At 46.1% G+C, this 14,189-nt stretch overlaps 1 protein-coding gene across 2 annotated transcripts in view; it reads right to left on the minus strand.

Annotated features, from left to right (window-relative positions):
• Positions 1-10,312, minus strand: part of PHAF1 (phagosome assembly factor 1) — a 34,947-nt gene extending 24,635 nt beyond the window's left edge. For both annotated transcript variants that reach the window (XM_050978987.1, XM_050978988.1), the window contains exons 1-4: positions 10,239-10,312; positions 9,749-9,875; positions 4,987-5,069; positions 1,048-1,131 (exon numbers count right to left, since the gene is read on the minus strand). In XM_050978987.1, the coding sequence (XP_050834944.1) occupies positions 1,048-1,131; positions 4,987-5,069; positions 9,749-9,812 (231 nt within the window). In that variant the 5' untranslated portion in view covers positions 9,813-9,875; positions 10,239-10,312. The remainder of the gene's footprint in view (positions 1-1,047; positions 1,132-4,986; positions 5,070-9,748; positions 9,876-10,238) is intronic.
• Positions 10,313-14,189: the final 3,877 nt, after the last annotated feature.

Here is a 14,189-nt window from a genome sequence, read left to right on the forward strand (position 1 = left end):
AACTGTAAGCATTCCATTTTTTACTATCACACTTAACTCCACACTTCTGCTTTCACATGTCAAGCAGCACAGCAGTTAGAGCAGTTCACTCTCACCCAATTAGCCAAATCAACACCTAAACACTTCTGTCACAGAGAAATTTACACCCACCAGGTGAGAATCAGTGACAATTATTCAGCACAGCTGGTCTGAAAGGACCACTCTGAATAACTAAGGAGTACACAAAGATATTTTAAAGGCTTTAGTTAAGAGGTTTTCAAAAATTTCTACCCATGTAATCATATACCTCTACAGTCCCACAGCAGCCCACTCTGTATGGATAAAAAATACCCCTTCCATTACAGATACTTTGCAAGCATAAATGCCATGAAAAGGCAGTGACCAGCCTGCCTGTTATTTTGCATCTTAACTACACTAAGCATCCTTGAGAGATGCACATCAACTCTTGGTCACCTACAAGCACGAAAGCAGAACTGAAGACATCAAATGCAAAAATCAAAACCCGTCCAGAACAAACTGAAGTCAGTGCAGGAACCAGCTGCTCACCAGAGGCTTGGATGTGGCTTTCTGGGGGGGAGTCACACACTCACAGCCACACAAGTACTCTGCAAAGCTAGCTCAAATGAAAACTATGAATAGGAGGAAGTTTAACTTCATAAATAAAATGGCAGCCTAGATAAAGGAACAACCTGGGCAAAAAACAACACTGTCTGGTTTGCATTAATGATGATCTGATTTCAAACCCAAGGCTTAGCTTTAGTTAGGGCCTTGTGCACTTTCTGTGCCACTCGAGACAAGACGGGTGAGGCCACACTGCACCATCACACTTCTGTGGCACTTGGACATCCCAGAGCACAGGTAAGCTGTCTTACTTCCAGAAACAAAGATTTAAATCCCAAACTGAAGAGATGCAGTTCATAATCACAGGAGAGCACTCTACTTAAGACAAATTAAATGTCTACAGGAGCCACTTATGCTCTGCTAAGTGCCAATACATCCCAGGGTTTTGGTGTGCATTGTCTGCTTGGAGGAGGGATGTTTCATTACCTTAAGTCTCTGATTGAAAGCATCAAACAGCAGTTTGATTCCATCCTGAGTCAGGTTAAGGATGAGGTCATGGCTAAGAGGTGACTGTAAAAACAAAGAAAAAAGCTGTTAGGCTTCTAATTTCAAGACTTCTTTGTTAAGATCTACATTACTGTAAAAGTATAAATTGGTTACTTTAGAAAAACGAAACTACCTCAGAAAACAATCATCTGTTCAATGAATAAGCATAACTAAATATTTGGCCCAAACCTCTCAAACCCTTCAGTTTCCTCATGAAAAGAAATAGAAGTGCCTGTATAATATCTGTGCCCTGCAAAAACTCCTAAGAGTACTTTACCAATTACTGTAAGTGGAGGAAAAAACAAAAAACAAAACTGAAAACAATATAACCCCCAACCCCATTTAAAAAAAAAGAAACAAAACCCCACCTTCAAAATTAACATGCCCAGTTTAGCATCAGAGACATCATCATCTAGGAACAGCATCTGTTTCATTCTTGGTGCACAAAATACCACGGCTCACATCAGAACTAGGCATGTGCTTGACAAAGAGATGGCTTTCCACTTGAAAAATCAAACTGTCACAGTCTTTTTTAGGCCTCAAAAGGAAGGCTTCAGACTCTCATGTTGTGAATTTAGGTTTCCTTAGTTACTGTGAATCATAACAACTAAAGGCTTAATTTGCAGTCTGCTGGAGTCAATAGGAGACATTCCACTGGCTTTGCTGGTGTCTGTATAGGCTCTACACCCTCTCAGTCTGCTGGGGAAGCTGCTCTCTGCTCCACCAGTGCAATCCACACAGACACAGTCACTTGGCCCCGCTTCAGCTTTTTGATCATGTACCATCTAAAGCACATTTGCTTCAAAATGCTCTATCCCCCACAGCTGTCTCAGAGGAAAAAAAAGGTTGAATGGCAGGCAGGCAGCGAGATTCCTGCCCTAGAACTGCACCAGGCAGTTTGCTAGCAAAAGACAGAATGGGATGGACAACTGAGGCAAATAAAGGCTTCTAAATGGACAGCCACACCATACAGCCCTTTCATGAATTAAGCATAAGCTATCTTACTTTGTGCTACTCAGAGGAGCTCTGGGGTTTGACTGCCAAAAGCCCAGTTCTTATCCTCGATTTTCTCACATCAGCACTGTCTTCCAGCCTTGATACTTTCTGAGCATTTTCATGTGCATGTCCCACCCCTTCCCAAACCATACAGCCAAGTAATCAGATCCTAGATCTCACATCACCAAGTTCAAACAAGCCATGAGGCCTTCCATCCCCTGTGATGCAGATTTCCTGCTCCCCTGGATCACTGCAGTAGCTTTTCCTGAAGTCGGTCCAGTTTGAGCCCATCTTTCCTGAACACCAGTGACCTTTTGTCAACTCTGTCCTAAATGAAACTTTCACAACATTTCACACAATGCCATCAACTGATGGCACCTCACTCTTGCTGACAAACTTTTATGGCTCTGTGTAGAACTGAAGCAGCATTGCAACAGAACTATAAGCCTGAGAGAAAAAGGCCTACTGTTGATCATGACAGTCATTTTCTAATCCCTTATAAATCTAATTTAGAAAGGCTACAGATAGAGCAAAAAAGCCTTGTAATCTGGCATTCAATCTGGCATACACCAGCTGAGTTGTTCTGCTATGGGATATGCTCTGCATTTCACTGGTTTCTAAATAATTTTCATGAGGTTATTCCAAAATTAATGAGAGCATTACAAGTACTTTTGAGTGGATGGAAAAAAAACCCCAAACATCTGAGGAAAAGCTTAATAATTAGAACAGCAAATGGCTTCTGTTCTATGCTGGCATATTTTCTAATACATGGAAAGATTCAAGGGCACAAATTTAGTTCATGTGACTTTCAATACACAAAACAGAACCTCAAGTATGAAAGATGATGCCAAAAAGCAACAGGAGAGATCTTCCTGAAGGAAACACCACAGATCTGCAGTTATATTGCTAATCTACACAAAGATGCAGGAAAAACTGTTCTCACTGAACAATCCCATCAACCACAATGCAGTGGAAGAAGAGCAGGAAAACAAAGGCAATTAGTTTAGGCAATTAGGCAATCCCACTTAAACTGACCAAAAATGAGTTAAAATTCTTTTATTCACAGAAAAGGATTCATCAAGCTTTTTTGGCACAGTTTGGGCATCCCATTTATGTCAAGTTAAAGAGCACACCATGGGCAGATCTAATTGCATTTAATTGCCATATAAATTTTTGAAAGGAAATACTCACTGCTGGAGTTCCAGGATCAGAAATTCAAATTTAGAGATGCAACAGCTTTAAATAACATTTGATCACAGGGCTCAAAGGCATTCTTTTACAAGGCAAAGAGGAAAAACATGAAGGCTGTTCAGGTAGAGTTTTGTCAAGATACAAGTTGTGCATGGCAAAGTTAATTTAAGGCTTTGAATCTTCTAAGAACTGAGCTCTTTGTGCTCAGCTGCTAATGAAATGCATGACACTCTGCACAAGGGTGAGGACAGAGCCAGACAGTCAAATGCAGGCCCTGAGTAGTGTGTGAAAAAAAATAGCAGGCACTGAATTGCAATAATAAACAGGAAAAAAAAAATCATCAGAACTATTCCAGAAAGATGGGAAGAAGAATTTTGTAGACTATGCAGGTGCTAAAACATCTTTTTACTTATTACGTTAGGGGAAAAAAACCCCCAAACCACTAAACCTTCCCTCTGCAGCCAGAACAGAAGTTTAGTGTACAGTCAAGAACAATGTAACTTTCCAAGAGGTGTAAAAAACCAAGGAGTGCAACACCTCTGCTTACTAGCACTGAACCAATAATCCTTCTGTGATTCCATAATCTGAGTGGAACAGGAATCTCATCATTTATCTAAACAACTCTAGAAATAATTTAAATGCACTGTGGTTAGAAAAACTAAAACCCTCCAAAGAATACAAAAAACAGGGAGCCTGCTCACTGCCAGACAGATGCTCCCATGCATTAATCACAAGGATTTGATTAATCAAAGAGATTTGATTAATCAAATCAAAGATTTGCAATTCACTCATCAGAAAAACCATAAATCCACATAAAGTGAAAAAAAAAAACAACCCATAATTCATTTACTAACGCAAAATATGTTTCCAGCACTGAATACCAGAGTCAAGGTTGTTCTTAGCCATTCAGTACTCACTGCAAATGCACAAGGCCTGAATCCTTATTTTGATACAAACTAACACTGCATCAGGAAAAAGGCAGAGTCTGTACAAAGAGCTGTAATTTGCAACATATGAATATCATCTTCTTATTAACATGCATTGCACATAAAACATCTGGGGAGTCCTTTGAGACATCTTTGTCCTATCTCCCCTTACACTTCCATCAGAATAACACATTTTACTTGATCTAGCAGAAGGGTTTTACTTCTAGTCCCCTTTTTGATAGAAGTCAAACATATCAGGAACTTTCTGCTGAGTTATGAAGAATGATTAAAACATTTATAGCTGGCTTAATTAATTGCACCCACTTTCTGCAGACAAATTTGCAGATGCAGAGAAAAGGTGCAGAAGGTTTTTCACAGGGCTCACCACCACTGGACCAAACACAAAAGCAGAAAGTAATGAGTGATTCAGTTCTTTAAATTGCAGCATCACTTCACAATGATATAGTAAATAGACTAGAATTAAATTGTCCAGCTAATTACATAACATTTCATGTCTTAAAGGAAAAACAATGCCACTCCTCCATTGCATACACAAAACTGACAGTTGTTACATCACTATACTGCTGTGCTGAGAATTATTACATCTGCCAAGAAACTTATAAAAGCTGCATCTCTCACGTGGTGGCAATAACTTGGTGTAGCTCAATTTCAAGCAGCCCCACAACTCTCCCAATATGTCGATGAGCACAAAGCATGTCTTCATTCAGCATGAGGAGCCTTTCCTGGGCAGCCCATGCCTGCTCACCTGCTCGCTGTAGAGAACCTGGACGTTTTTGATAATGCGACAGTGTTTCTGAAGAATTGCTACAGCCTGAGCCAACGGCATTCCTGGAAATAAAAACAGGTTTTCTTCAGTGCAGAAACCAGTTTACAAAGGTTTTTAACAGCAAGGTGACACATGAGGTAACCAAACCACCATCAGCAAACACTGAGTTACAACAGGAAAGGTATGTGGTCAACAAACAAGCCGACTTGACTCATGGTATCAGCACAGACCTGGTGTTTGGAAACAGAAAAGTCATTGTTTATCTACCAGCTGTTAGGCATATATGAAAAAAAGTCTCTCTAGATGCAAAATTAAACAGCAAAGTTCAAGCAGAAAAAGCAGAGAGCTTGCCACAGCCTGTGCACTAAGTTTTCTGCTTTTTGGGGTCATCAGTCCAAAAACTGATAAAATAGCCTACGTCAAACTCCCCTAGAGCTGGCTAGGGCACTCCTATACACACTCAATAGGCTCCTGAAACACCTTTTATTACACTTCATTAACCTTGGTGGAGTACTGGGTATCCACACCAGACACATACAAATACTAACACAGAGCAATGATTCTCCTCAAACAACATTAAGTTGCCACATTAGCTGCTGATATGGCTCTACTTGTGTCAAGGGAGAAACTTTATCTTCTCAGTTTACAGACAGGATATATGTACTAAAAATTTGGTTCAATTGAGGCAATACACTAATAGTCACTCAGCCTCTCATACAATTTCAAGGACTTTTTTGCTTTCCTTAGTGTATATCTTATCTTTACAATTATATATTTTTGAAAGCAGAATGAAACAGCTGATTCTGCGGAAAATATAGCACCACACCATCTCATCATTTATCACACTAAAAACCTTTGTTGCCCTTCCAAATGAAATGTGATCACATTCCTGGATTCAAAGCAGGCATTTATAAAGTGAGGTTATGAGCTCATAATTGTGAAGTTTTATTTTCCTACTAACTGCTGCAAGTCAATTTAGATTTATTATCTGACATTTTATTTCCATTCCTTGCCCTGTCCTTTTCTATTTCTAGCATTTAAATGTTAAGAGAGTTGGCCTGATAAGCCATAATTTACCTCAGAACCTACATTTATTACATTCAAAACTTTTAGTTACTTGCTACACCAACCAAACTCAGGCAATATGTCATGTCCTTTTAGACATTACCTACAGTATTAAAGTGAGAAAACTCTCTCTTTCCATATATATCTATTTATAACACACACCTAGCTCAACATGGGTACTGCTTTAAAGTAATAATAGCATAACACTGAAAAAAACCCCAAAAATATAATTTTCATTGTTGTGCCCATACATTGCAGCTTTGCTGAAATGATGAAATCAAGTTTTGGTAAAACAGATGTACAGATTAGAACTATGGTGATTCAATTTGTAAATACCACATACAAACCTGTCTGCAAAACTGGTTTTCACCTTAGCCCAAAATCTTGGGGAGAATTTGGTTTGCAGCTAGAAATTATATATCAGTAGACTATATTAAATAAAAAAGAGTTATTATTTTAATAACAGTAACGAAATTAAAATGCAGAGCCACACAATAAAGCAGCACTGTTTCCTATTATCTAGGAAATAGCAGTTGCCTTGCAGTCGAGGCAGCAGAGTTTGAAGATGACAGATATTATGTATTAGATATTTCCAAAATTGAATAGAAACATGAATAGCAGCAAGAAGCTAAGATCAAAGATGCTGCTGTAAAAGTTCCACATTTCTCAACCTAGCGAAAAGTATGAATCCAGAAAAAAACAGTAAGGTTGACTGAGAAGTACAAAACCCATATTCTAAGTCAGTATTCATAAAAGACCTGCAGAACCAAGACCATGGGCTCAGTTAGAAAATAAGTGGCACAGGCTGAAGCCCAGGCAGCACAGCTGACAGGACCCAGAGGCCAATGGTGCCAGCAGCCTGTGGGGATTCAGTCAAAAGCACCTGGCTCCAGAAGTGCAGAAACACCAAGTTCACGTAAACTGATGCAATCCTGGGCTGCTAAGTGTGCAAACAGATGGCTCATGTGACTCTCTTACTCACAGCTTTCTCAGGCTGCAAGCAAATGGACATGGACTGCCTTGGTTCAGTTTTCAGCCACTGAGAATCAAAGAGATTTGGCCATGCAGCTGCTTAGCAGAGCTACAGTGGGCAGCCCAAATTCTCCAGCAACAGTTTACAGCACCCAAAATGTGTTGAACAGTCAGTATCCCCCCCTTTGCCTCCATTTGCTTCTAGAAAGTCAAAGGAGGAATAAAAAAATGGGTTCTTTTTCTCCAGTCTTCTCACATACAACATCCCCTTTTTCCTCAGCATTTGTCAGCCTTTGCAAAGAGGAAAACAAAGAATTCTTTTTCCCTTGCTCATCAGTCAGGGGGAATGGGGAAGCAAACATGGTTTCCAGCACATCAGTGAACCAAACTGAGCCATAGCAGTAATGCCCACAAAGACCAGTGCTAGGGTTCCTCTGTCACAGACCTTTCCCTCTTTTAAATGCTGCAGTGATACAAGGAGCACAAGACAGTTCTCTCACATACACTGGCCAGGAACATCGTGGCTCGAAGCATCAGCCTGTGCTAAGACTGTGTGGCTTGAAAGGGTGGGGACAGAGAAGTGAATAAAGATTAGGAGAAAAAAAGAAAATCTAAGATTAATCATAATGCATTAATTAAACATGTGTGATACTCGGTAAGAAAAGAAAGTATAAAGCCCAAGAGAAATGCAAGTATGCCTTAGAAATTATACATCTCAAACACAAATAATATAGCTATAGGCACTACAGAGTCAGTATTTAATTGTTCTCCTTTAAAACAGCAGGAATGCAGCCCAAGAGGTGCAGTGGCACAGGTATCTAAACTCAGTCTCAGTTAAATTTTTTATGCTCTAGTCACATCGTGAGTCAACGCTGGAGCCAGAAACAGAATCCAAAAAGTCATGTACAAAATTTTCCTGGCATTTCCCCTCAGTCATCTCCACTGTGGGCACAGTACTGGAAGCCAGAGTCAGCAGCAGTTCAGGAATACTGCCATTAGTTCTGCTAAGAGCAGAGCTAAACAAATAACGAGTGGAACAGTGCTGGCAGTGAGAGCCCCACTTACACCAGCAGTGCCACAGCTGAAGCAGCTTTGTCAGCAGGGACAATCTTCACACACCACTGCTGGTGCAGGACAAAGTCAAGTATCCTCAGACCTAGTCAGCCTCCAGCTCTGCACCAGCAGGTCATGCTAATTATATATTAGACACATCACGTGGTGGCTATGTTTACTCCAAGAAATACAGCTGAGTTTCCTCCTCTCACATCTATGCATGTGTGTGTTTGTGCACATACACAGAGACACTGGAAAACTTTTACCGTGAGACTGCATTGACAAGGTTTCCTTGGGGAAAAGGAAAAACATTTTCTCTTTCCTTTTCTTGTTTTGATATGGAGAATGGAGGGGAGCTGGTACTCTGTATTTATGAAGACAGTCAGGGTATGCAGCTGGAGGCTGCTCTTCCCCAGGTAACACAGGCACTAAAGGATGGCAGAAGTTCACACCAAGCTGAGAGCACAGAACATTTAGGGTACAAGGAATTCACCCAGATTTCCAAGGGTGGGACCTGAGGTGCTATAATTAGCCCCCAGAAGCCATTGAGCCCTGTTGGTAACCATCAAGTTGTACTACACTGAAGCCACAGCAGCACACACAGCCCTTTGTGTTTGCCGGGTTTCACATAAACAACCCCAAGGCACAGCACCACTCCTTAGGTCCAACCTAGTTCAGGGCAACTGTGTAACACTGTCTTTAGGAACAATCTGTCCCCTGGCTGTCACAGGTGACAAGAGCAGCAGCCCAAGTGAAACCCAAGTTCGGGCAGGCACAGAGGGTGACACACCCACCAAACCCCCACCACCATCACCTTCACACAGAGCTGCAGCAACGATGGAAAAGGGAATCGAAAGAGGCCAACACTGATATGTCACACAACCATCCAGCAAAGGTGACATCTACAGAACTTTCTGAGAGTTTTAAGGACTACCAATATCTGCTTGAAAACACAGGTCACCCAAAGAATCCACATCATCCCTTTTCAACTGCTCATGTAAGTGTCCTGCCAGAGCACCAGCCAAATTTGCACCAGCTGAGGGAAAGCTCTTTCTCATCACGGTAACTACTGCAATAACTGGTAGGGAAGGACTATTCATCAAGATAAAAAAATACAAGTGATTGAGGGGAAAAATACTTGTTATCCAACCCTGAGAAAATATCTCCAAAGTTTACTTTCTCTACTATTTCGCAACCCAACAGCGACACAAAGAAATTGTGAAACTCGACTCATGTTTATGAAGGGTTTGTACAGAAAGGCAGAGCAGTAAGAGCAAGTATCAGCGCACAGCTGAAGCTGCCAGTATCACCTGACACATATTCAGGTGACAATCAGCACATTCATGCTTCCTTTTTTCGGAGTTATTTAAAAGAATGACTAGTCTTACATGGCAAGACAAAAGAAAGCAAACGAGCAGATGAAAGCACACAATCAGATAAACAAAGCACAAGCTGGCACGCAAAAGCTAAAGGTGAAACTATGAACTACAAGGAAATCCTTACAGCCCGTACTTTAGTATTTTGAGCGACAGCGAAAGGCGAGCTTCGGCTCTCGCTCCCCTTCTCCCTCCAACTCCCCAAGAGCGCTGGGAGAGCACCCGGGGACCCGCACGGCCCCGCTGAGCCCAGGCCGGGGGAAGAACACACTTACCTAAGGTGAACTCCCATTGCTCGTTCCCCAGAGAGCGCTCGGGCACCACCTCCAGATCTAGCATTGGCTCAGGTAGCGCGGAGGCCGCGGGCTGGCACGGCGGTCACCGGGGCGCTGCGCCGGACCCCTGCGGAGGGACGGGCGAGGGAAGCGGGAGGGACGCGGGCAGCCCGAGCCCGGCCCCGCCACCGCCCCCTGAGGGCACCGGCCGCCCCCAGCCCCGGGGCGGCGCCGGTCACCGCGGGCCCCGCGCCGGGCTGCCGGGGGAGGCGCGGGCTCCGCCGCTACCGCCGCCGGCCGCCCCTCCCCGCCCCGCGGCCCCGCCGCCTGCGCCCCCCGCCCCGCCCCGCCCGGTGCCGGAGCGCGGGCGGCGCGGCTCCGGCGGGGCGGGGGAGCGGCCGCGGCCCCGCCGCTCGTCCCGGCAGCCCCAGCCCGGCCCGAGGGGCCGGGGGGGCTCCGACCCCCCCCGCGCCGCGGGGCCGCGACTCACCTCACTTGCGGCTGCTGAAAAAGTGCTTTGCAGCTGTCGTCAGGCGCGCCCGCGCGGGCGGGGCGGGGGCGGGGCCCAGATGAGCTCCTCCCTCCGGCCGTGGGCGAGGGGGGAAGGCGTCGGCTTGGAGAGCGGGAAATGCGGGTTCGAGTCCCAGCCCGGCCCTGTCTGTAGAGTGTGCTCAGCCCGCGGCAGAGCCCCGGTCACACCCAGATAACCTCGGGTTCCAAAACAGAATAACCCACACCAGCCACTGCCCAAGGCCATGCCGCTCTTCCAGCTGAAAGGGCAGAGGGGAGGAAAGAAGAGTTAGGGAGAAATTAGTCATTGGCACGGGCAAAGTTACCGGAATGAGCTCTAGAGTGACTCAGTGAGGAAGAAGGGAGTAACGAGGTCAGTGGCTTTGCAGTGTTGTCTGAGCAAACAGGGGTAGTGCCACCCAAGAGTACCGACCCCAGGAAAGCCCACATTTCCCTTGGGATGGGGCTCAGCACGCAGGAACCTGCTTTGGTTACACCCAAAGCCTCCAGGTGCCAGAAACATCCACAGAATGAGGAGGAAACTGAACTCTCCCAGTCTGCCAGGATGTGCCACCACCTGCGACAACCCACATCAGACCAGCCCTCATTTTTATGGTGGAAACTTGGTCCAAGATAAAAGGCACCAGGTCAAGCATTGCCCAAATAAGCAGAGAACTAAAAGAGAAAAACCAAGGCTATGGACCCGGGCCATGCTCACACAAAGTGACACTCTTCTGGAGTAGGGCAGCACCAGGGATGGAAATTCAAGAGGGTGCAGAGGGTGTGGAAGCAGCTGTAACTCCTTCTGCTGGAAGGTTGAAGCTCCAGGGGGGAGGAGAGAGTGTTTTCCAGAATTATTTCCATCTTTATTTGAGGGTAGTAGCCATCCTAGCCTGACCCCACACCCCATCCCTGTGCCCACCATGTCCCAGCAAGGTCTGCAGCAGGGCAGCCCCATCACATGGATTGTCCCACAGCAGGACAGAAAACATCAGGAAAGCAGGATACCCTTCAGGCAGCCTGACACAGAAATTTGAGGGCTGCATATTGAAAACAAAAAATAGTCAAACATAATTTCAGCAGGTTTGCACTGTGGTTCCTTCCACAGGCAGAGCAAGCCATGGCTGGCAGCGGGGACCAAAGCACTGAAAAGAAATCCCAGTCATGTTTGGGAGCAGGACCTTGGCCAGGCTCTGCTCTGAACACCAATTTCTCAGCCTCTCTCTTCAGGTCACAGAGCTGTCAAAGCAGGTGAGATTTTAATGTATATGGAGTGGAGCAAGCCCCAGGGAAATTAGTTTTCCCTTGAAGTCAGCTGCATGTTGCTCTATTTATTATTCATGCCTTGCTTTTTTTTTTTTTTTTTTTTTAATCCAAGCATGGTGACATCTTAATATGCTGGAAAGCACAGAGGTGCTGCCAATGTTTCCCCTTCACTCCAGCCCTCTAACACATCTTTACTGGCTCAAAACCAGAAATTAACTTTTCCTCTCCTGGGAGCAGAGCTGATCCTCATGAGCCACTTGCCTCTCTCCAGCTCACTGTAGATGTATGGTAAATATATATATATATAATATATATATTTATATTTATATATATACAGTATTTGTGTGTTTTTATATGTAAGTTCATATTGTGACACCCATAAGGAGTGCACTTGAGAGAATAAATGTGTAGCTAGAAACTTTGCATGCCCCCTTCATTTAACAGAATACAAAACACAGCACCTACTTCTAAGCAGGTCCACGGCTAGTGCAGCCCTCAGGTTGAGGTGCTGGTGGAAAACAGCTGGCTGCAGATCAGTTGGGCTTTGCAGAAACCCTTCTCCATCTCATTCCTGTGTTTGGTTATGCCCTTTGAATGCCCAGTGTTGCAGCAGTCTGGGCTTTCACTCAAAAAGATTCAGCATCCTTTGTAGGAGAATACAGGCCCAATTCACCGAGGAGAATAAAGGCCAAATACAATGGCAGAAAAAAGAAATTATTTCTGAGTGTGCCTCTCTGCTACCACCTCTTTTCACACATCAACCCAAGCCCCAGGCTAAGTGGAGAAAGTCTGGACACTGCCAGGTCTGGCACTTTTGAGGCAGATTGGGCAAAGCACCATCATTTTGGCAACTGCTCGTGACAGGCAAAACTTGAATTTTAAAAGGATAAAATTACCCCTCTTCCTCTCCAGATTATGGAACACTTCTTGGGAAATTCAGCCCCAGGGCTCAGGAAGCAATACACAGCTTTCTGAAAATCATAATTAATTTTTAAAGCCTGGCTCTGTTGTTAATGTTTCTGACTGAATGAATGGCAGTGGGTGCATCCATTGGAGATGCTTCTACCAAAGCCTTGTGATGCCATCACATTTGGGGGTGAGATCAGCAGCCATAGGGGATTCATAGATTTTTACCGATTTTTTTCTAAAATTTTTCAGAATTTTGTAAACGTGAGGTTTTTTCTAAATCTACACGTCTGTGGGGAGGTGTTTTCTAAGGAGTGCTGGGCTTTCCAACCGAGCCGGTTAAAAGCCAGCAGAAAATTGCAGAAGCCACCAGGAGGGACGAGCACTGCCCGGGCTCGCAGGCGGGGATGCAGCCGAGCGCAGAGCGGAGGCGAGCTGCCCTCTCCCGATGGATCCCAGAGCAGCGCACATTTCTGCAAGGAATCCTGCCCCGCGGCTGCTCGGAAGAACGGGCTGGAAGCAGATCCCAGCCTTGGCAGCGCTGGTTCAGCTGGAGGAAAGATATTTGCTGTAAAGCTCTGAAGTTGCTGTGATTTTTTGGGGGTGCGTTTCCTGCTGCCACGCTCTGGGTTGGCACTCGGGAATGGATCCGAGCAGGGTTGGCGGCTCCAAGAGGGAACATTTCACTCTCCCAGGGGGGATTATCCCACCTCCTCAGGGGGATTTATCCCACAGCCAAGGGTCCCACCGGGCTGGGCAGTGCCCCACCAGGGCCATCCTGGGGTTCCTGGGCGGGCAGGGGCTGCTAGCAGCACTGAACCCGAACCTTCCCAAGGAGACCCCCGGCTCCGTTCTTCCCTGGCTCAGCGCTTTTTCCCTGCTGGCCTGGGCTGGGCGTGCCCTGCTCTGCCCTGCCCAGGTAGTTTTCAATCCCCCTGGCACCCTCCGAGCGGCGGCCGAGGCTGACACGGGCGGGATGCGCAGGATCAGCGCCCAGCCGGCTGCGAGCAGCTGCCGTGCCCCCGCGGGGCTGAGCGGCTGAAGGTGCCTTTTCCACCGGACCCACAGAGCCTCCAGCCGGTCCTGAGCCCTGTCCGGAGCCTCCCCGGGCCGCGGTTCACACCCTCCAGCGCAGCATCCTCCTCCCTGCGGCGTGTGCTGCGCTGGCGGCTGTGCAGCACATCCACAATAAAGATTTTGGAGGTGATTCCGTGCTTGGCCAGGGGTAGGGAGGTGATGTGTGCCTGGCACGGGCTGTGGGGAGCATGGCAGGGCTACAGCTTGTCCTCAGCCAGCACCGCGGCGATCGCCAGCATCACTTCTCACATCCCAGATTTGGGCTTCTGGCAGCTGCAGAAGCTCTCCTGCATTTCTGCACCGTGCTTGGTGTCTGGAGACGGGCAGAAACGGGAGGGTGCCAGCGCTCACCCGAGGGTGCTGATGAGATGAGGTACCTTAAACACTGACCAGGCAGAGGGACAGCCCCTGCCCCACCACACAGGGCATTTCACAGGGCTGGGGCGAGGGCAGGAGCTGTGATGGATGGAAATGGAGCATTCCCGAGAAGGAAAGGCAGCAGCAGTACAGGCTGCCCACCGGAGGGGCTGTTCACCACAAGGCAGCAGCTCCCCTGCATCGCCCCCCGCCCGGCACACTTTGTGTGCGTTTCACAGAACTCCAGATCAATTTCAAAAGCTCTGCTTCGTGCAGGGCTAGATCTAAACTGGCTTCGGCTTCATTAGAAGCAGATGCGCTGGTT

Source organism: Serinus canaria, chromosome 11 (assembly GCF_022539315.1).
Source record: "Serinus canaria isolate serCan28SL12 chromosome 11, serCan2020, whole genome shotgun sequence".
Taxonomy (NCBI): Eukaryota; Metazoa; Chordata; class Aves; order Passeriformes; family Fringillidae; genus Serinus; species Serinus canaria.